Source organism: Miscanthus floridulus, chromosome 12, assembly GCF_019320115.1.
Source record: "Miscanthus floridulus cultivar M001 chromosome 12, ASM1932011v1, whole genome shotgun sequence".
Taxonomy (NCBI): Eukaryota; Viridiplantae; Streptophyta; class Magnoliopsida; order Poales; family Poaceae; genus Miscanthus; species Miscanthus floridulus.
The window spans coordinates 27,885,730-27,909,641 of record NC_089591.1 but is presented as its reverse complement, the minus strand read 5'-3'; the positions used below and the strand labels follow the sequence as shown (position 1 = coordinate 27,909,641).

General features: G+C 41.5%; 1 protein-coding gene across 1 annotated transcript; it reads right to left on the bottom strand.

Moving 5' to 3' along the window:
• Positions 1–21,923: 21,923 nt before the first annotated feature.
• LOC136496507 (7-deoxyloganetin glucosyltransferase-like) lies at positions 21,924–23,904 on the bottom strand. The gene has a single exon (XM_066492204.1). It carries the CDS (start codon positions 23,689–23,691, stop codon positions 22,222–22,224), a length of 1,470 nt encoding a protein of 489 aa, XP_066348301.1. The 5' UTR covers positions 23,692–23,904; the 3' UTR covers positions 21,924–22,221.
• Positions 23,905–23,912: the final 8 nt, after the last annotated feature.

The following is a 23,912-nucleotide window of genomic DNA, read 5'->3' as shown; positions in this document are numbered from 1 at the left end:
CAGGCTGAAGCCTAATTATCATAGAAACAATTGCCCATATACAATATTGCCCTTAGAACAAGTACGGCCCATGCATGCATCGCTCCTAGAACAAAATGTTTGATGACTTGGCAACGTTGATTTAAAACTCATATGTGCTTCGCTTTAAAAAGGAGTTGATTTCGAACTTGGGAATCAATTACAAAAAGTATCAAATTTGAACGAATTCAGATTGAATATCAAGTGCCAGGGAAACTTGGGCCGACATCTACAGCCTGGCTGTGGTCACCTGTAAAAACCAGCCCAGACCTTTTATGGCTGTCTCAGTCCAAAACAATCCATATTGATCCAAACTGCTCCAATCTCTGTTATTACTTTTCCAAGTTTTTATCCCTTCTAGCACTCTGTTGTCCAATGCCTCTCAATGAAATTTGTTAGCATTCTAGGTGACATTGTCAATCATAGGATAATCTCGTTGTGCTTCTCCCCAATGGATCTTCCCGAAGGTGTTTGCAAGTTTTTCGAGCGAAGAGCAGGTATCAAATCTGCATGGACGTCCTACTAGTTGGTCTTTCATGTTGCGTGCTAGACCGTATCCAGCCTCTGATGTGCGAGCTCTTGCTGCTGTGTTAACACCACAGATGATTCTTGAAGTAGATTCTTTAATGACGCGTTTGGTTTGCATCATGACACTGACCGGAATTATCTGATCCTGTATCCGAGCCTAGGTACGTCGTTTGGTTCACAGTACGGATCCAACTGGTCTGTCACCGGCCAGTTCCACGAAAGAGGAATTCCTCAGCAAACCGCCGGACCACCTCGTGCCGCATCTATAGATTTTGGACCATATCACTCTCCAAACCAAACACATTCCTAAGCAAACGAATTGATATGAAAATATTACTCCCTCCATACTCAAACATAAAGTCATTTTTAGACAACGACACGGTCTCCAAAGTATAATTTTAATTTCTTGTTTTTATTAAAATATTTATCGAAAAGTGATATATGTATATTTTTGTGAAAGTATTTTTCGAGACAAATCTATTGATGTTGTTTTTATATTTCCAAACTCAACAAGTTAAAAGTTATTCATGATTTATATTTTCAATATTTGACCCAGCCTTATTCAAAACGACTTTATTTTTTAAGTATAGAGGGAGTATTTACCATTTATACTCGTGAACTAGAACTTCTGAAGAGGGCTTTTGACTTTGTCACACGCATATCAATGTTTAAAAGTGCAGCTATTGGGAAGCCATGTACCTCGAATAGTAGTAACGTTCGTACTTAATTGGGTTGGAATAAGCCATCACCATATGCTTCTACTCGGTCTAGTAATGCTGACAGACATAGTTTTTAGAAATTTATGGATAATATAATTATGTTTACTCTCTCGTTAGTTCATACTCTAATAATTTAATGTTTATATAGATTTTTCTTATCTTTAATTTTTTTAGAAACTCTACTACATATGTTTTTTCCACATTAATAGTTTTTTCTTTGCACTTATTTGTATATTTGGCATGTACTCCCTCAGTCACATAATAAATATGTTTCTAGACTAGAAATTTCAGACAGATTAAGGGCGTTGGCAAAAGACGTGTGTCATACCCTCATCCTGTTTCCTTTCTCGGAGGACATCTGTACCCATGATTTGCTTCTGTGTTAGGAGGCTGTGTTCCATATTTGTGTACAATATTATTTATTTTAGGACAAATTTTAAACTATAGAAAGTTCTTTATTTTGAGACCAGGAAGTATTTAGTTGAGACCTTAGTTAGAAAGTTATTTATGTTTGATATAAAAACAACAGTCTCAATTCTTAATGCATTCATTTACATGTGATCTGTATAGTGACGTTTTTTGCGTAATTTGATCTGTATAGTGACTGACACACATGTCTATACGTATGGAGTTTGTTTTTTATATTAAAGAAAGAAAAAGGCGATTAGACAGGCAGCATATTTATAAATAAATTAAGATGCATATTTATGGGTTAGTATAGTTTGTTTTAAACCGTGGGTTGAACAGTCAGAATATGGATAATACAGATGAAAAAAGTCTTTTAAGATCATTTTTCCTGAAAAAAGAAAAGAGAGATCATTTTCATAATATGGGTATCTATTTTAGATGCAGATTATGGCCTACGGGGTTATACTTCTACCGTTGTAGTTTCCGCGATCAACGTCCTCGGGTTGCGTGATCGTTGATTTTTCTATACCTCCATGGCTCCATCATCAGAGGCGCCATCGCCCGGTTGGCTCGATGCCACGATCGGTTGGCGTTCGTTTGTCTCTTTCACTGGAATCTACGGTGCGACATGAGCATGGGAGTAGCCGTACCTGTTTTTCTCCAAGGAAAATCTCCAAGTCTCTGAGTCTGACTGGGCTGGCTTCCGACTCCCACAAAAATTATATGCTCCGGACGCGTAGTTGGAAACAAAACGGTCAGATAAACAGAGGGACCGAGATGTCGAGTTTGAGCAAATTAAAGCAGCTCTAGACCTCGATCTCACAGGAAGAAACAGCAGCCAGCAGCCAAAACGCGCAATACTACACGCGTGGCCAGGAGTTCACTTCGCTGAAACATCCAGCTAAAAATACTGTTTGTTGATTTGTTGTGAAAGAAAAATACTATACTATGACTGATAAGTCAGACTGATAAGCCAGGCGTGCAGGCTGGCCTGCTGGGCCAGTGTTCCGGCATAGTCAGGCCGCACGCATTGACCTGCTGCTGCCGTGCTCCCGCCGGCGCACCACACGTTTCTAACGATGGAGACGCTGTGACGGCAGCCGAACTCAGATTCAATTTGCCTAGTATTATCCGCTTCTGGCTCCATGCAGCCGGCACGCAACCTGCCAAACTAAGTGGAGGCGTCAGCCAGATCACTCCTGCTCCCTGATACGTGCGCCTTCTCTGTGAACGATCGCCCGCCCCATACGGCTCCTCGCTACTGGCTCCTTATCCTTTCCCTGCGCAAGGACTGGACGTCCGGCCCTCCTGCTGACCAAATTTCAGGAATTCAACATTCATGCCGCAATCTTTTTGGAACCTTTGCCGGGAACTGACAGCGACACGCCCCATGGCTATGCACTGCATGCTTGAGATTGCTTTTACACGAAGCTAGGAAACTTGTGTCCTTTGGACATGTAAATAAATGGACTAAAAGTGAACTAAAAATTCCTTCACTTTTAGTCAACATTTTAAGATACCTAGGTCCAAAGTTTAGGCCCATGGGTATCCCAACATGTCCTTAGTCTACACCTCAACAAACAAATTGCTTAATGGTTGACAAACAGAAGCTAGAGTGGCTTAATAGCTACTAGTCGTCCATATATCCAAAATGTCATAGAACTTAACTTCAGTTACCTAATAATTAGTTTTACCAACTAGTGGGCCAATAACAAGTTCCCAAGTGATCTGAGTTTATATATTTATATATATATATATATATATATATATATATTTGAAAATTCTAGGGGGATCCTCACCTGGATTTCAATTAAAGAAATTAGGTACATAGTTTTTTCACCCGGAAGTATTACACGATATGAGGTACATGCGCCAACGACGCAAATTGATCTTACTAGCGCTAGAAACAAAGTGGGAATTCCACGAACCCAAGTTATCACAGACTGTCGTTAGTATTCGCCAGGCGCAGGACAGTTCACCACAGAAAACTTCTCCATTTCTCGTATATCCGAGACTAGCCATTGAAGGGCTACGAGGATGGTAGGCCAAACACCCCTTGCTTATTCGTTGGCTGATAAGCTATGACTGAAAGTACTGTTAGCTAATTTGTTATAAGATAAAAATATTATTCGTTGGCTGAAAAAGTACGGCTTATAAGCTGAGCGAACAGGGCGCCTATTGCTTAGAGTCACTACTATATAAACCTTTTGTAGGGGTGGCTCCAGGTGATTTGTAGGAGCAGTTTGGCTAGCCGCCCCTACCAAAGTATGGCTACAAATCATGCATTTGTAGGGGCGGCTTCAGACCGCCCCTACAAATCCCTACAAATCTATTTGTAGGGGCGGCTGGTGTTATAAGCCGTTCCCTACAAATTGATTTGTAGGGGCGTCTGGGAACACCAGCCGCCCTACAAAATAGATTTGTAGGGGCGGCTGTAGTATCAGCCACCCCTATAATACCTGTTTGTAGGGGCGGTTCAGTCTAGAACCGCCCCTACAGTATATTTTTTCGCCTAAAAAAAATTTAAATTTACAATTCAAATTCGACCAGAACATACAAGGATGACCAACTCTTAGAGCTCGTCGGTGACTTTTGCAACTTCATATTGGACCAGATTGTACACGTCAAAGGCACCTACCATGACCGAGATTCTGACTTAGGTAGAAATCCTCAGTACCAACATCTTCATGAGACTGAAAGGCTAGCTCTAGGTCATTGATAACAATGTGTATGAATTGGACGTAAGTGTAGTTTAGATCTTCAGATGTATGTATATATTCTTGTGTATTTATATTCGTCTTATGAGATGTTGGTATGAGGATATATATATATTCTTATATTAATAATATATATATATATTCGAGCTAATCCTGTAGCTGCTACAAAAACTATTCGTAGCACTTTGTTATATTACTTATTACGGATTATATACTCTACTATGTCTAATATAACGTTATAATCCCCATGGTTTATAACCAACTCGTAAATAGACATTAGTCTTATTATAAATATAGTAAATGGAGGTGGCTACGAATAATATAGCGGTATGAATAGCCTCTCCCTAATATATTATATATATATATATATATATATATATATATATATATATATATATATATATATACATTGTTCCAATTCATACACATTGTTATCAATGACCTAGAGCTAGCCTTTCAGTCTCATGAAGATGTTGGTACTGAGGATTTCTACCTAAGTCAAAATCTCGGTCATGGTAGATGCCTTTGACGTGTACAATCTGGTCCAATATGAAGTTGCAAAAGTCACCGATGAGCTCTAAGAGTTGGTCATCCTTGTATGGATTTCATTTTATTTCTTTCTCTTCTTTCCACTACAAGAGAACAAGTTTTGGTTTAGTATTTAATACCATGTGCGAAGTTTTTATACTACGAGTGAAGAGGTTCAAACTTACCCTTAAGGTGTGTCTCTTATAGGCACCGGTGTTACTCATCATAGAACATACATAGTATCCACAATGTACACTCCCAGGCTTCTGCTTAGAGCACTATGTGTTTTGCATATGGAAATGTTAAGTAATGCTTTTGACAGCCACATAATGGAGTACTAAAGTAAGTTACACTTACCACACATAGTGTTTTTATAGCCAGCCTTTCCTTATTGAATCATGCCTTCCGTGATGTTGATTGGCATAGAACCTAAATGCCCTATCGAATTATTTTAGCAAATACAACTTGTTAGTATCCAAAAGTGAACGTTACAAGTATGTATACAAACATATAAGTTAATGAGGATTATCGATATGTATACGTCTTGAGAATCGATATGAAGTCTTTGTATGTCACTGGGTCCCTATCTATTGAATCAAAGACCCATGCCATGCACATCAACGCATATACAAATCCAGTGGTTGCTGCATGGATTTAATCATAGAATTAGATAAGCTCTTTTGCATCGAATAAAATATATCGAACAAAGCTTTAAGTATAGAGTTGAACTTACTCGAAGTTGTATGGTAGCCATATAGTAGAGTGTTGTTGGAGATTTTTAAAAGCCAATGCAATGTATGCCAAAACCTTAAGGGACTCTTGGCTTAGTTTCTTCGCACGGATGTCCTCTTTCTCCCGAAGGGTCTTTCCAGCAGTTAGCTCTTTGGCATCCAATTTCCACTATCTAGGGTAATTAAAATTTGTTTATGCTATAGCTTGAGGGTCTATATACTGGCTTTCACACTTGGCATTTGTTTTATAATGTGCACTTGCATTCTATAAATCACGGTATGGGTTAGTTACAACAAAATTCAAAGATTACATTCATATCATATCGGGAGGACAAGGACTTACAAGCACCACGTGCGAATTAGATTCATTTCCATTGCTCTGAGGTGAAAGCATGTCTACATGTCATTGAAGTCAAAGATAATTTTTCCGGCTGGGCTTCCAAATGTGCCGGTGGGGAAGCATGCTTGTACGAGGTCTATGCTCGTTAGGAGAACACGCAAGTACCAATCATGGAACATTCTCATTTCAAGTGGTAGGCGCTGGATGTCCCGGTTTGGTAGGAAGGGCTTGCCTCTTTCATATGTTTTCGGGCAATCCTTTGACCATTTGATGGCATCAACATTTGGATACTGCTTTGCTGTTTGATGGAGTTTGCTAGTGATGGACTCCTCAGAAGCCTATGATGGGACTTTTTTAACTTGATTCTCAGGCTTGAACTGGTCATGGGAATACCACTTGTGCACTAATGAGACGTCTTTCATCGGAACATAAATTGGTCTTATGGTGATTGGATGCTTCTTTCGAAGTTCCCATTCAGGCACGTCCTCATCTTCTTGTGCATCACCTTCTTCAGGAGGCACTCGTTGTTCATGTATCGGCTGTGCTTGTTGAGAAGACTGTGGCATCTCATCATGCACTTGCTTGGTACGAGCTAGAGAAGGTTGTGGCTTATCAGGCACATGCTTGTTAGGAGGCGGGGAAGAATGTGACATCTCAAGAATATGGTGGTCACGAGACGGTGAAAATATCTCCCTGTCCTCAACAACTCGCTCCAAATTTGAGAGAGGGGGAGGTGGTGAAGAAGCAGTCAATATAATGTTCCATTTGTGCCAGAGGATGAACTGTCCCATTACGTCTCCGAGTAACACCAGCCCCCCGGGAGTTGCATAGTATATCCTCCACTACATGAACTCGGGCTTCACGGTATGCACCTTGACCCTAGTGTAGTCCGACAGTATCTTATTATTATGGTGTAAGCCACCGGGAGGATGTGCCACACCCGTTGCCACCTCCATCATAATGTTTTGTCAGCCACTGAGAAACACCAAGGTGCAACTAGTTGGTTCCCGTATGCGATCGACGGGGGTTGTGGCTGTAGTGGAACCTTGGCTGCTAGGAACTTTCAGAGGGCTGCCAACTAATGCCAGTTCTCCCGATGGCGTCATTAATGTGCGTGGCTCCGTACACAGTCCTTGCTCCTCCAACACCTTTGTAACTAGAGCCTTCACTTGGAGCTCAAGATTAGCCTCCCGGTCTATGCCATGTTTCTTATACATGTGCCTGTCCTCTTCAAATCCGTGCTTCTAGGTCTTCCTTTTCCCTAGCCCCCTGGTGCGGCCTGTGTGCTCGTTGTTTTCCAAGCCAAGGCTAAGCTCGTCCCTCTCTCTGTAAGGATTGAATGAGCCCTTCCCCTTGTCTTCGGCATATTTTAGTATCCTTGATACTGCCTCTTGGGTCTCCGGCTTATCAAACTTTAGATTACCGCCGGATGATTCTGTACTCCTCGCATATATCCAATTCCTTGAGCGTACCTTTAAATTCTTCACATCGATATTCCCAACAGTTGCGGCCTCTTCGTCCATCTTCCTAAAATGCTCTTCCTTACCGGGGTCTAGATGATGGTGGTGTTTATTCCTCTTTGCTAGCTCGGTGTTACGGGCAATGAGCTCCAATGCCTCTGGTGAAATCTTCTGAGCCACGAGCTCCTCCCATTGACTAGGAGTTATGTTGCCAAACTTGTTGAAGGGAGTTAACCCCTTTTGGATATACTTCTTGTTGAGCTCCGACCTCCAATGTCGGAATGACTCTCCCATGATCTTCAAAGCATTTTTTTACCAGTTCATGCTTACCCTCCAGAAATCTAAAATTGAGCTTCAGTTGCTTATCCCATAGTTCATCTTTTTTCTTCTCTGGTACCTCTTTTCAGTTAGGGATTGCTGGGTTCATTTTATCTCTTACTAGGGCACTAATAGCATTATGGAATTGTCCTCTAAATTCCTTCGGCTCAAGGATCTCCCCTGCTGGCCCGACCTCCGTTATCACATAGCATGCCTTTTCTGGATATTGATTTGCTTTTCTATCCCCTCGTTTCCTCTTTGACTTGGTAGTCATGTTCATGGTTGTGTCTTGAGGTTGTGGAGCAGAGGCCTCAATGTCTGTCTCTGTGGCTATTGCCTCTGTTCTCCTTTCCTCTAGTCTGTCTTGTCCGGTGAGATGTCGCGGACGTCGACGTCATCTTTTCTGAGTTTTAAGAGGGACCTGTATATACGGCAAGTCAAAGTTTTAGCAGAGGTAACACAGCCAAAGCTTTAGCAAAATTTACAAGCTAAGGTTTTATCCCTACCTCCTCGTTCGGGTCAAAATCCTTGTCCAAATCTTCCTCCATTAGCCTCCTTCTAGCTTCACGTGGGAAAGATCCTTGGGACTTACATATCCCTCTTCTGAGTCCTCATCATCATCATCCTTTTCTTCTTCGCCTTCAGTAGCGTCTCCTAGTCTTCCTTCTGCTCCCCCTTCCTCCTCGTCACACTACTCCTGAGTAAGCATCACTTCTAGATCCTTTTCTAACTCGTTATCGAACTGCTCCTGAGTAAGCCGGTCCTCTAGTGCTTGCTCCTCATAGGTTGGCTGCTCATCATGCTTAGGGCATCGGGTTGCACTGTCTGGTGTCCGCGATATTATTTCACGCTTTGTTCTAATAGATGCAAGAAAGTGTGCTTTAGGTACACGAGAAGGCATAAGAAATCAAAAAGGTCTATAAACCAAAGTAGTCCTATAAAATAACAATATATCAGAAAAAACGAGTAGTAGCAGTAGTAGAGGACTTAGAAACATGTCAATCATCATTTGATCATGAACTTGGAGCATCAAGGCATCATAACAGAGAAGAGAGGAGAAGGTAATGTAGGGGCGGCTGATAATGATGCCAAGTTCCTCACAAGTTCTTGATCATCAGCTCATATTCTATATAATGTATGGACTTGGACAATTTCATCATCGGCAAAACAAAGGAGAGGAGAGGAGAGGGGAGATTTGGCAAAACAAAAAGCAACAGCTGCTTAGTAAACATAGAGCAACAGCTGATGGCAAAAATAGCCAAAAAAACAGTTGACTGCTGCCACATGGTTGGAAGACCCCTACAGATCCACCAAACAACAGCTGCTTAACAAACATATATATGCTCACTGTTAACAAACATAGAGAGAAGAATAGTAGAGTACAGAGAATCTAGAAACTGCAGGTGCAAAATATATACTGAAATTAGATTGAGAGAAACTTCTACTGAATATATACTGAAGCTACTTTTAAGAAACTTATACTATAGATTGAGAGAAAATACAGATAGGTCAAAGGCGGGAACTATTCTTTATGGCTAAATAAATGCAGACAAAATGATCAGGAGGGTACTCATATACCGCTAATAGAAATAAGTAAATCCTTACAACCATAAATGATCTAGAAAATGAATCGCAAGTTGCCGTTGATACTTAGAAAGCATGTATGACTAACATAGATTAAATTTTGGTCCCGTAATACTTTCCTGCCAATTTCCAGTCATGGTGCAAGCGGGCACTTGACATTTTGATGTAATTGTATTGTTTGTTCCCTAGACTTTGCAATTCACATGGCATATTTCCACGCAATGATGCATCAGTCGACTACCCATGCAGTCAAACAATTGCACAATCAAACATAAAAGACCTAAAAAGATGTGACTATGAGTGGCATGCTAACAAGGATATTCACTACTGCTAGTAATTATCTATTGCATCAAACCTGTAAAAACTAGACGTACGTTTTGAACACAATGTGCTGTAAAGAAAAGCGGCTATCTAGCACAAACATGCATCAGACCTGTAAAAACTAGAGAGCATGTTGTGATTAAACAGCTTTTTTCTTAATCACTTGATCCTTTGTCATGATTAAGACTTCATTGCTATTGCCCATTGATTGATTCTTTGTTTTCAGAATGTCTTACAATAGCCAGATGCAAATAGAAACTTCTGACACTTTAGTTCTCTCATCTTGTATAGAGGAAACACACTGAATATTTGAACTATCATTATAGGGTGCATTATTAGCTCTCTAAAATGGAGAATAAGTATTTGAGATTTGTCAAACAAACCAAATTATAGCAAGATCAGTTTTCAAGTGACAGAACAGTCTCGCTTGTGCATAAATCTCATTGTCATTCCTGAATCAAAGCGTTTCAAAAAGAGGCAAAAATAAAATCTCAGTGCCATTCCTGAATAAGTATCCTGAACTACATGCCAACCCATCTGTTTCTAGCACATGTGAATTTTAGAATTTGGCACATAAAACACCCACTAAGACTTGCCTAAGGTAAGTATTTTGGAATGGAGAGAGCACATCAGTTACAGATCATTGACAATTTACATTCGACTGCTATGATCGACATTCAAGTATTCTATTCTGTAACATCATTGCAAGATCAGGACACTATCATCAAGTACTCCCAAGCCCCAACATCGAACAAAATGAGGTTTGCAAGAGTCAGTAATTGTGACAGTGATCCAATAGCAGAGAAATTTGGGCCCGACAAAACTTGCTGTTTTCCATCACTATCACATTTCAACAAAAGTGAGGTTTGCTACAAGTTTGAATAGATGCAGATTGCACACTGGCATAATTGCTAGCAGCTGGGCACACTATCAGACAAAACAATAGTAGTAGCATTGCAATTCATTCCTAGCAAGATCTATACAGTAGCTATAAATGACTTAGAAAGTGGAGCACATGATTTGTTTGGACTGCAACTTGCCATAACTACTTAAAAAGGCATGTCCAGTAATGCTATCTCGCCAATTTCTAGTTGTGATGTAAGAAAATACATCACATTTTAATATAAACACCCTTTTTTGTTGCCTAAAATTTCCAATTCACATGGCATATTTGCAGGAAATGCTACGAGCATTGGGCAAGCTATGCGGTCAATACAATTGCACAATCAAACATACAAGACCCAAAAAAAGTCACTGTCATACTAACAGGAAAATCTGGTAGTGCTAGCCATAAAGAACAGTTCCGGCCTATGACCATAGAGATTACAGTATTATACTGCCAAATAAAAAACAAACAAATAGAACACAACTCACTGGAGCGTTGTGTACTAATACAATACATCCAAAGGCGGAAACTATTGTTATTGAGGCTAAATGAATGCAGCCAAGAAAATCAAGAGGATACATATAATACAAGGAGCAGAAATAAGTCAATCCATAGAAACATAAATGATCTTGAAGGTGAAACACACTATTTGTTTGAACTGCAACTTGTCGCTACTACTTAAAAAGCATGTGTAACTAACCCAGCTTAAATGTTTGTCCGGTAATGCTTTCCCACCTATTTCCAGTCATGATCACATTTTAATGTAAACTGTATTCTTAGCTGCCAAAAGTTTCCAATTCACAGGGGCATATTTGCAGGCAATGTTACAACGTTCAGCAAGCTATGCAGTCAATACAATTGTACAATCAAAACATAAAAGACCCAAAAAGAAGTGACTGGCATACTAATTAGGATTTACTTCATCGAAACAGGCCAGAAGTGACTTAAACCATGAATAAATATCCATACAGACAGCTGAATATTAAAAATGCTAGCTGTGTGTATCTATTAAGCCATGGTGATGAAGAAAACCACTTAACAGGAGCATTTTCATAATCTGGTATTAGAGACATTGATGACTGATGAGATGCCAGTCATGTCAAAGAGAACAATAGCATAAGATTTCAAAAGGATATTAACAAGTCATGTTGCTGTGGCTGATGGGCATATAAGTATCTATGCAGCACGGATTCGGGTAGGCGTATAGGTATTGGAAGAATACTGATATGTAGGCCTGTTCACTCACGGGTTCAAGCAGTTTTGGCCGGTTTTCCAACTCAGCCCGCTGGTAGACAGTTTCCTCAGTTGGTCGGGTTTTTGTGTTGAGGGTTGCTCATCGGGCTGGGTTGGGTTGGGTTGGGCTGGGTTGCTGTAGGGTTTCAATGGTTTGAAACCAGTTCGCTAGCTGGCTGTGCTTGTACGTGCTTCGGAAACATTTAAGCGTTCCGTGCTGCTTGCAATTGCTACAGTGACAAATCAATGACTGATTGTACATGCTGGGTTAGGCTGCTTGCAATTGCTGCCCTCGAGAACTAAAAACTAAACTGCAAACGATGTTTCAATCCTGTAAAAAATCATGCTCTAGCTGCAGCACTATTTCTATCATGTACAAAAGAAATCCAAGCACAAATTAAATCCTTTGAAATGCAATTCCTATCATGTATAAAACATAGAAAAATCCAGCCACATCTTATCCAAACACTTCCTGACATACAGATCTATTTTTTTCTTTGCAATTATTAGTTTCCTTGGTGATAGTTAATAAACAGATGTAACTTCCTAATCACTATTTTCTTGATACACAGACATATCGACCTTTTTCCTTGCAGCATGTGAAATTAGGCTTACTTTTAGCATGTGCGTACTGTGATCCTATCAATGGAAGTAGCTTCCATTATTATATTTTTACAGTTTTTCTTTTTGGAAGAATTAGTAGGTAACACGCTTGCCATCTAATAAATTTATTAAAATAATAAGCTATCTTTTGCCACCTTCTTGGAGAAATTGTGTGATTGGCCACAATTAGCTATGTTTCCTTGCAATATTTTAATTCCCATTGTCAATATAGTTTACTGAACCAGTAGCTTGTAAGACTTATTACTATTTAGCAGCATGCCAACATATATGTACTTTTGCTTGCTGTTTTCTGTATTGTTGATTGCTGTTTTCGTCACTGCAATATATATGTCAGACATGTAATGTTGCTTGCTGTTTCTTCACTTGCATTTTTTTCCCTGTAGTCCACTCAATGGATACACAGCATGAATGCTAAGGGCAAGGGAGGTGAAAAAGTTGCAAGATCAAATCCAAGGGCAAAAGCTACAAATTGGCGGTGGCTGACACAAAAATGGTGACTCTCTCCAAGTCTACTTTGAGTGAACTCTCGATAATTATCTCGCCTAAATATTCATCTTACATGTATTATCTTGAATGATTCTTATTTTTTAATGCTGCCAAATGACCATGGGTCCTCTCAAAACTAATTTAGTTCTTTGACAAGTTGCAAGAATTATTAGGTGCTCCCAAAGTTGATAGTCAGTAGCTGACGCTTATGGAGAAGTTTCAGACTCTTGGGACAGCATATTTGTTATTCTTTTGTGTATCAGTGAATTATTATGTAATCTTAAGTTGCAATATTTGTTAGCCTATAGCTTGAAAACTCTTGTGTGAGAGATAATGAATAGAGCTCATATGAGTTTATTACTTTTTCTGGAACATGAGTTCATGGTTTATTTGTTTCATAATGTGTTGTTCTCAATTGAAAATATAATGACTTATTTTATATCAGATATTTGGTTTATTTATTCTCATGATGTGAAATCCTCCATATATCAACAATTACTTTATCAATGAAATGCTTCATATGAAAGTAATCTTGGCACTCGTACACAATGATGAGTGTAACCCAGGCAAGTTGAACAACCAAACGATGCCTGGCTTCTCTACCAGCCTAGGCTCACTTCCAGGGCATCCACCAAACAACACAGCATGTTTTAGCTTTGCCTGGCTAGGCATTCTTGCAAATAAATACAGGCAACTCCCAGGCAAGTGAATAGCCCAGGCAACTAGCCCAGGGTTCTATCCAAACAAGCCCTATATCTACTAGATGAAAATAATCTAGTTTTGCCTATAGAAATGTGAAATCCTATAACATGTTGTATAAATATGAAGACTTCTGCTAACATTATTGCTTCAAAGGCCTTCTGAAAGCAAAGATGGTTCATGACAAAATTACTTAAGCCATATTACCTCATGACAAAAAATTCAGAAACTAAGTATACAGCAAGAACAATCGCGAGAGAAGACAAATAACCAACAAGAAACCTCATACATTGGATGCAAAAAGAGAAGGTATATTACCTACCTTGTGGGCTTAGGCGGGCAGGCAGCCTGGGTGGCTTCCTTGCCGCCGGCAGTGGGTTCTTGCCGGTGAGAGGAGGAACGGGAGAAGATCCGGCCGTGCAAGAGGAAGAGCGGAGAGGGACAATCCACGGCGTCGTCGATCTCTAGGTAGCCAGCGCCGGTGCCGCCCCCTGGTGAACCCAAACCCTGCTCGACGAGGCACAGCGAGACGACGAGCGCGGCGATGGCGGAGACGTCGTGCCAACATGCACAACGGCGAGGGCGACGTTGAGGGCGAACATCAGAGCGCACGGCGGCGGAAACCCTTGCCGTCGGGGGGAAGGGCAGTTACCCACGACTAGGGTTCCGCAGCGGGTCCCAGCGGCAAACTGGAGCCAAGGAAGACGGAGACAAGGAAGCTCAGGGGAGGACTGCCAGAGCGCACTGGTGGCGGGTGGCGGCGGGTTCGGCAGCCTGACGACGTCTGAAAGGAAGAATCGCGCCCTGACTTAGAATATTTTCGGTCTCCCGTGGGCTCTGACTTATATATTGGAGGGCATTTGTAGGGGCGGCTCCTGAGTTAGCCGCCCCTACAAATCGATTTTTAGGGGCGGTTCCTGAGTTAGCCGTCCCTACAAATATTTTTCAATTTATTTTAATTACTAATTCTGTAATTCATTTATATATAAAGAACAATGTAAATTTATATATTAGTTTGTTTATTATTCTATATATATAAATATATGTATATATAAACAATTTTATTATATATATATAATTTTATATTTTCTTCTTTAAAAAATAATATTTTAAATTTTTAAATTTTGAATTTCAAAACAATTAATAGAATTTTAGGACACTAAATGGCCTCAAATGAAAATTTTGTAAACATCAAAGTTGTAGAACTCATCAAGATGTACAACTTATATTTTGGTCATCTTTTCATTTGACCAAATTGGAATAGTTGAATTTCAATAAATGACAACTTCAAATAAGATTTTGAAACCTTAAATGGTTTCAAATAAGAAAGTAATAAACATAAAAGTTATTGAACACATCACTATCTACAGTGTTCAACAACTTTTATTTTGATCATCTTTTCATTTGACTAAATTTGAACGGTTGAAATTTTGAATTTCAATAAATGGTAACTTCAAATAAGATTTTGAAACCTTAAATGATTTCAACTATAAAAGTCGTGAAAATAAAAGTTGTTGAACTCATCACTATCTATAACTTTTATTTTGGTCACTTCTTCATGTGACAAAGTATTAGTAAACATTATTCACAAATTCACATATGACTCATAGTTTCATGAACTATACGAGAGACATGTTGATTTGTGAACAATGTTTACTATCACTATGTCAGATGAAGAAATGACCAAAATAAAAGTTGTAGATCTTGATGAGTTATACAACTTTAGGTATTCATCACTTTTTCAGCTGAAATCATTTAATGGTTAAAAATTAGGTTTGAAGTTGTTATTTTTTAAAATTTAAAATTTTGAATTACTCAAACTTTGTCAAATGAAAAGAATGACCAAATCAATATAGTAACTTGATAGGAAATGATTTTAGAAAATTTTAGGGAAAAAATCATCACATTTCGAGTTAGTATGAGGGAGAAAGACTAGTTACAAATTTTACCTAGAGATTAAAAAGAAAAATCACAACTGTTTATGATGATCAATGATGAACAAGTGTGATTTCTCTTTTTAATCTGTGGCTAAAGCTTGTAACTAGTTTTTCTCCCTCATACTAACTCCAAATGTGGTGGTTGTTTTTCTAAAATTTTCTAAAAACATGCTTTATCATCTTAGTCTGGTCATCTATCTTTGTCACTAATTTTAGGATAATTCAAATTTTGAATTTCATAAAATGACAACTTCAAACCAGATTTTCAACCATTAAATGATTTTAGCTGTAAAGGTGATGAATACCAAAGTTGTATAACTCGTCAAGATCTCCAACTTATATTTTGGTCATTTCTTCATTTCACAAAGTGTTAAGTGCTTGTTTTAAGTGTTTCAATAGTAGTCCGAACATGTTGCAGTAGTAATAAATGCCTGTTTCAAGTGTTTGCGTGTTATAGCTGTTTTAGTAGTAATAGAGTCGATGTTGCAATAGGTTCATCTAGATATTGCAAAGGGTAGTCTCACACATGTATAAATGTAGTCTCACACATACATAAATCTATAGTCTCACACACATACATAAATATATAGTCTCACACACATGCATAAATGAAGTCTTACAAACACACACACTTATACAAACACTCCATGTTCAACAACTAGCTAGCCCACTTAACGACTTTTTCCTTGACACCTTTTCGTTCCCATAGCAATATGTCTTTGGGCAGGTTTTTCTCTACAACACTAGATCTTCTTAGGAAAGTCTATGAATAGCGGCATCTCATCATAGTTATTGTAAGCTTCAACATCATCCACGTCATCAACTCCGATAATGTGCTGTTTTTCAGAGGCAACCATGTGCTTTGTCTTCTTCTTCGGAGGATGTTACTTTGTGGGTCAGGCATATAGAAAACTTGTGCGATATGTGAAGCGAGCACCCCAAGGGTCATCTTGGTAGCCTAGATTCTCGAGGTCCAGAACTCTCAATCCGATCTTGTTCAGTTGGTGTTGTTTGATCCAGCGGCATCAAAACAGGGCCACCGTTATATCCCTTCCATAGTCAAGCTCCCATTTCGCTTCAATGATGCCAAAGTATTGGATCTTTCACCCACTCCATCGAGAGCGAACACCGTTATTTTGGTTCACATATTTACTATCCTTTGCATGGGTATAGTACATATACCCATCGATGTCATAAGTTTTCCAAGATGTCACTTGTCTTGATGGCCCCTCTGCCAACCTACTGATGGTAATAGTCTATGGTTTCTCTAGGCGGCATGTTTTGGTCCTTCAACTATGTAGTTAATCTTTGCCTATGCTATTTCATGACCCAATCATCTGAATGACCATTTCTCTATGCCATAATGATAGCTAACTGTTCATCAATGTACCGTTGCATCAGTTGTGTACTTTGCAAGACACTGTAATGTGCCCGACTTACCTCTTTGTAATCATGGTCGATGAACACTTTTCTTGATGTAGACTAGTCCGATGTTTCGAAAGGTATGATAGCGTCGATTGGTGGAGACTCAACGTTCATGATCTAGGCTTCGAACCAAGACTGATTTGGACCCCCACAACCATTACACCACTGCTCCGTTGGTTATCAACCATGCAAACGCGATTGACCTCGTCGAGAAGGCTTTTCTGCAAGCGAATTGAGAACACAAGCAAGAATAGGATGAATGCAATCTGAAATTGCAAATAAATATAAAGCTTATGATAACAAGAAGGAGTTCAAGTCTTTATTCAAAAGAACTAATCGCCATAGGCGAACAAGATCAAGAACTGGGGCCCTAGTTCATAGCAAGCAGCCTTAGCGGCACAATTGCAGTAAAACGATGTCTGTTTCACGAGAAAATCAAGAACTAAACAAAACACAAACCCTAAAGAGAATGATGGCTGCTATTTATAGAGTCTTGGCTGTCACCTCCCTAGACGCGCCCCCTAATAGGCCCAAACACGATACACGGTCCAACGGATCAAAAGACGGTGTCATAGCACCCTAGCAGATTCTGGACGCTGACTTGTTTCGATGATTCTTATTGATTTCGAAGGTCTTTTGACATGAGACCACTTGGATTGGCTTTCTTATCAAATTAGCTTTCCAACCATATATGGATCATCGAAAACAGAGTCCGGATGCATCCTAGGGTGACCAGTTTAAGGCAGACTGGTCCTGGAGGCCGAGACAGACTCGAACTTGAGTTGCTTTGGTCCTCCACCTTGGGGATTCAAACCAAATTAGCCTCGGACCTCCTTCTTGACTTGGAACACCCTTGCTGGCCTCCTACCCCTCCATACCATGCACCAAACATGGTTATATGCATGGGTGTCATGTCCTCATCATCCTCCCCTTCTTGACGAAAAGTCATCCTCGGCGTCGATTGTGCTTGAAACTGATCCTGCACAACATAAAGGAGAATGGGGTTGCGAAGACAAAGGGAACTGAAATAATTGTGAGAAGGAACATGACCATATTTCTAAGTTTCTAGCATGTCATCTCGCATAAAAATTTTAGCAAGCATGTAGACTCCATGATCCGAATGCACACGATATATGTCAACACTATCCTGCAAAAGATTAGAACTAATCAAAGATAATGCAGGAATAGATGGTCTAGCAGACATAGGTAGCAACCAACAATGCTCCCCTTCTTGGAAGTGAACTTGTTTCTTTGAGGAACATGAGAAAATATTTGTATTATTATGGCTGTCCTCTAAACGATCATAATCTTGTACAACAAAAGGATAATTCATATTACTATGAATGTATACTCGATGTATCATATATTGTCCCTTGTTGTTATATTTGCTAATAACATGATATGTGTGTTTAGAAAACCAAAGCAAATCAACATATTTAAAAAGGCTCTCCTCCAAACAATCTAGGTTACACAAAACATCAAATTTAATGTAACCCATAGTATGTAAAGAAGATAACAGTTTGAACTCATCAGTTTTAGTAGCAATATAAATAATATGTTTATTTTCAACGCAAGTGATTGGTTCCAAAATATGTAAAACTAAAGCATCATCAACTAATTCATCTTTTTCACAAGGAACTTCAAGTAAATTATCATGGGACAGAGATAAATCAAGAGAGAGGTTCCACTAACAATTGCTCTATGATAGCATGGTTTATGAAAAAAATTAGTATATTAACACAATTCTCACCTTCTGTGAGTGTAGCACCATGGGCATTATCTGTGTTCTCAAGCAGTAGTAATAGGTGCATTGTGAAGTGATGGTTCTGAATTTGCATATGAGGTTGTGAGCTCCTCATTTTCTTCCATGTCATCCTCTCGCTTATGTACTATTATCCTACAGAAGGTTAGTCATAGCAAGAGGAATAACAACAGACTCTTCCTCTAAATGGTGCACCTCATCATATGAAGTCAAAACAGGAGGTGGATTAACAAAGGTTTCTCGCATAAGAAGTTTTATATCATTCCAAGTTTAAGATTTATCAAAAGGATCTAAAGACTCCCACCAAGATAAAGCAGATTGTCGCAAAACACTAGCTATATTTTTACCTTCCTCCTTAGACACATAAAGCGAGTAGCAAATATGTTATCTATGGCAACTTCCCACTCCATGTACTCATCAGCACCTATACCATCATAAATCGGTGGATACGAACAACCTGTCATTGTTAGAAGACAGCAAAAGACAACACAAAAGTATTATTCCTACCAACTACTTAGGTTGTGGACAAGAAAAAATAAGGCACTCAACTCTTAAGCGTCTTACCATGGTCTTACAAGTGTTCTTACCAAAGCAATAGGCAGTGCAATCAGTCGGTGACTGTGATACCGTTGTAGCTTGAGTGTAACAATTGCAAGGCGAAACCTGTACTTGGTTAGAAGAAAATGGAGCTTGGACAGGCATAATATAGTAGCAAGGAATAGCAAAATTCATAATTGAATAGCAAAGCTGAATAAGTACCCCAAGTACTTGTCTTAGTTGCTGGCCTACTCATATTCTAAGTACCAGATGTATTAAGTGATGTGAACAACAGGAATATGATTAGGAACAAGGCAGAAATCAGCACATGCAAACACAGCTCAAATGGCGCTCTCTATGTGCTCCTCCAGATATTGTTCCACTTTTGTCCCTCCCTTTTTTCTCCATTTTTGGGTTGTCGTTGTTTTTTTGGGATTCTTTCGACTTTTCTTTTTATTTTTTTGATATTTTTTCTTCACTTAGGAGCACAAAAGAAGTAACCACAGAAAATATGAGCTTAAACAAGTGAAAGGACGTGGCCTGTGAAAATTTTAGAAGACGTGCTCAAAATCGACAAAAAGCTTGTGACCACGAAAAGATGATCTTATGACCAGTTTTTAACCAAAATAAAAATCTCTGACCCCGCCAAAGTCAGGGATGGACGGATCCAATTTTTTTGATCGATTTTGATATATGGAACATCGAAATCTGAGTTCGTATGCGAAAACTATACCAGTTTTACGAACTGACTCCGAATTAGAGGACAAAACAAGAACAATACGCGCAAAATTGGTTACGACAGCAAGGATTTGATGGAAACAGTGAAGACAAATATAACAAATTAGATGGCATGGACTAGGGTTTGATGGATATAAAGGAAACACAGCAAGATTTGAAGGTGTTCCCGAATTATGATGAAAAACAAAGGAAAAAAATACAATCTGGACTAAAAAACGATCTAAAACCAGCAACCAGAGCTTGACCTAGGGCACAAACTCAACCACGCGACATAGAGACAAAATTGCACGGCATAATAAGGCTATAGGACAGGGAATATGTGGCGGTGTATATTTTTTTGGCTTTTTGTGGACTATCGGTAATGCAAAAAATAGTAACAATCTAAAGGGAAAAACAAAGTTATACCTAACGGGCAACAAGGTATCTGATACCACTTGATGTAGACTAGGCCTGATGTTCCGAAAGGTATGATAGCATCGATTGGTGGAGACTCGACGTTCACGATATAGGCTTCGAACCAAGACTGATTCGGACCTCCGCAACCGTTACACCACTGCTTCGTTAGTTATCAACCACGCGAACGTGATTGACCTCGCCGAGAGGCTTTCCTGCAAGCGAATCGAGAACACAAGCAAGAACAGGATGAACGCAATCTGAAATTACAAATAAATATAAGGCTTATGATAACAAGAAGGAGTTCAAGTCTTTATTCAAAAGGACTAATCGCCATAGGCGAACAAGATCAAGACCTGGGGCCCTAGTTCACAGCAAGCAGCCTTGGCGGCACAATTGCAGCAAAACGATGTTTGTTTCACGAGAAAATCAAGAACTAAACAAAACACAAACCCTAAAAAGAGTGACGGATGCTATTTATAGAGTTTTTGGCCGTCACCCCCCTGGACGCGCCCCCTAATGGGCCCAAACACGATACACGGTCCAACGGACCAAAAGACGGTGTCGCAGCACCCTGGCAGATTCTGGACGCTGACTTGTTTTGATGATTCTTGTTGATTTCGAAGGTCTTTTGACATGAGACCACTTGGATTGGCTTTCTTATCAAATTAGCTTTCCAACCATATGTGGATCGTCGAAAGCGGAGTCTGGATGCATCCTGGGTGACCAGTTTAAGGCAGACTGGTCCTGTAGGCCGAGGCAGACTCGAACTTGAGTTGCTTTGGGTCTCCACCTCGGGGATTCGAACCGAATTAGCCTCGGACCTCCTTCTTGACTTGGACACCCTTGCTGACCTCCTACCCCTCCATACCATGCGCCAAACATGGTCATATGCATGGGTGTCATGTCCTCATCATTTCTACCACTGGTGCCCTTCCCAGCCAGCCTACCTCTTGTCACGAGAATCGGGTTTAACAATCTCCTTTCTGTATTTTTATGTACTCTTGACAGCACTCGACGACTTCTTCAGTACTATAACCCTCTATCATGGAGCCCTATGGGTATGCTCGATTATGCAGGTATCGACTTAGAACCAACATGAACCACTCATAAGACCATATTTCATACAAGTAGCAAGGGTCAACGCCTGCATCAAACCAACAAACCACGAAGGCAATTTTTTTTTGGGAACAACCACCAAGGCAATTACTCATTTCCTTGAGTGCTACTATTATTTATAAATACTTTGTTCCATCATCTCCAACTACGAAAATTGATTTTCCTAACTTCTTATTTACACAGTAGGCTTTGTTGTGGCCCTTGATTTGAATTGAGATTATTACCATGAATGAATAGGCCGGCAAGGTGAAAAAAAAAATCAAATGTGGAGTTTACGTACGTACACATGTGTGCAAATAAAACACCCTTGAAAACCGGGAAGAATCTGCATTAAAAATCATAAACATACAAATTTGAGCCGAAGAGAACCAAGCTACGACGATTAGAGTATGCACTCATAAATCTTACAAACTGAACTCAACATCAAGTGCTTTGTGTAATCACCTCCAAGGCTCCAACTAAGAGAGACATACAGATACTCCTCTGCCCCGTTCGTTTAGCTGAAATTAGCTAAAAGCACTATTCCATCTGAATTATTGTGAGAGAAAAAAACTGTTTTGATTGAAAAAAGAAACTGAATAAGCCAGATTATAAGGTAAGCCGAACGGGGCCTACGTAGTGTAACCAAAGTGCAGGCTTCACATAAAACACAAAGGATTTGAATATTAGGAGTCCCAGCCGCGAATGAAGGACGTTCATCAGTGTTGAAGCTAGGCTAGAAGCACCTCTTCGATGAGCTTGTCCACGTTGCGCATAGACCGTCCGTCAGGCCTCGCCGCGGCCACGGCGCTGTCCCTGAGTTGCGTCACGCGCCGGCGCATCTCCTGCCCTTTCTTCCCCTCCATGGCCTCCCGTATGAGCGCCTCTACCTCGCCCCGCCGCACGTCATCACCGATCTCCATCCCGATGCCCCACTCGGTGCGCTTGTACCGGCAGTTGGTCTGCTGCTCGGCGAAGAAGGGCCAGCACACCATGGGCACGCCGCCGCAGATGCTCTCCAGCGTGGAGTTCCACCCGGAGTGCGTCAGGAACACCCCCACGGCCTCATGCTCCAGCACCGCCGCCTGCGGGCACCACGTGGACAGCATGCTCCGTCCCTCCGTCGCCGCTGCGAACTCCGGCGGCAGCCCGGTGGAGTCGCCGCCCTTGACAAGGTCCGGGCGCACGTTCCACAGGAAAGCGTAGCCGGTGTTGGCCAGCCCCCATGCGAACTCGACCAGGTGCTCGTTGGACATCACCGTGATGCTCCCGAAGTTGACATACACAACGGAGCGCGGTGCGCGGCCGTCGAGCCAGCGGAGCGGCCCCTCCTGCTCCTTCCACAGGTTGGACCCAATGGCCGCGACAGGGCTGTCCGCCGGCAAGTTGTTCCGCACCGTCAGCGGGAGCGGGCCCACGGTGTAGATGGGCGGCAGGAGCTTCGCCATGGCGTCGAGCAGCGTCGCGTCGAGCTCGTCGAAGGTGTTGATGACCACCGCTGACGCCTGCGACATGCCCGCCGTCTCGTGGATGAAGAAGTTGAGCATGATGTCGTCGGGATCCGTGGTGCGCACAAAGCTCGGCAAGTCCCGGAGCCGCAGGTCCTTGGGCGAGCCGGGGATCCAGTCGACGACGGTGTCCAGGTACCCGTCGGTGAGCTGCGCCTCGCTCTTAAGCGGGACGATGCCACGCTCGACGAGGTGGCGGTAGTGGTAGTAGCCGATGAAGCCGCAGGCGCTGGCGGTCCAGAGCGTGGCGCAGCGGAGTCCGAGCTCCCGCGCGGCGCGGAGCGCGAAGGTCATGGTGCTGTCGCCGACGACGCACGTCACGGCTGATCGTCCCTCGGCCTCGGCCTCGGCGTTGATCCTGGCGACGAGGTCCTTGAACCGGGGAAGGCAGGTGGTCATGGTGGAGTGGCAGAGCGCGGGGACGTCCTGGGTGGCGTCGGCTTCGGAGAGCGGGAGGCCGTCGTCGATGGCGGCGAAGCGAAACCCCTCCGTGCCGTCGAGCGCGCTGGGCCCTCGCGCGCGCAGGTGGCGGCGGTGGTTGAACTCGTTGTTGACGAAGGTGACGTGGAAGCCGCGAGTATGGAGGAGCTTGGCGAGCTGCAGCATCGGCGTGACGTGGCCCTGCGCCGGGTACGGGATCATCACGACGTGCGGCTGCCGTCTCTGCCCGTCCACCGGCGGCAGCGAACCCATGATGATGACTGCTCTTGCTACTGCCTACTGCCTACTGCCTACTTGCGACTGGTGGTGGCTAGCAGGCTACCACTGTACCGCTCCAATGTCCAAGGCTCCAAGAAGCTCGCCACAGAAGCTGTGCTGAGCTGCTTGCTAGAATTGGTGATTTGCCTAAAGGCTATTCGTGTTGCACTGGAGCTATTGCCGCCGCCATTTTTATTTATGGACAAATGTCTGGC

Coding starts and splice junctions, on each gene's coding strand:
- LOC136496507 (XM_066492204.1), bottom strand. CDS start 23,691: ATGGGTTCGCTGCCGCCGGTGGACGGGCAGAGACGGCAGCCGCACGTC.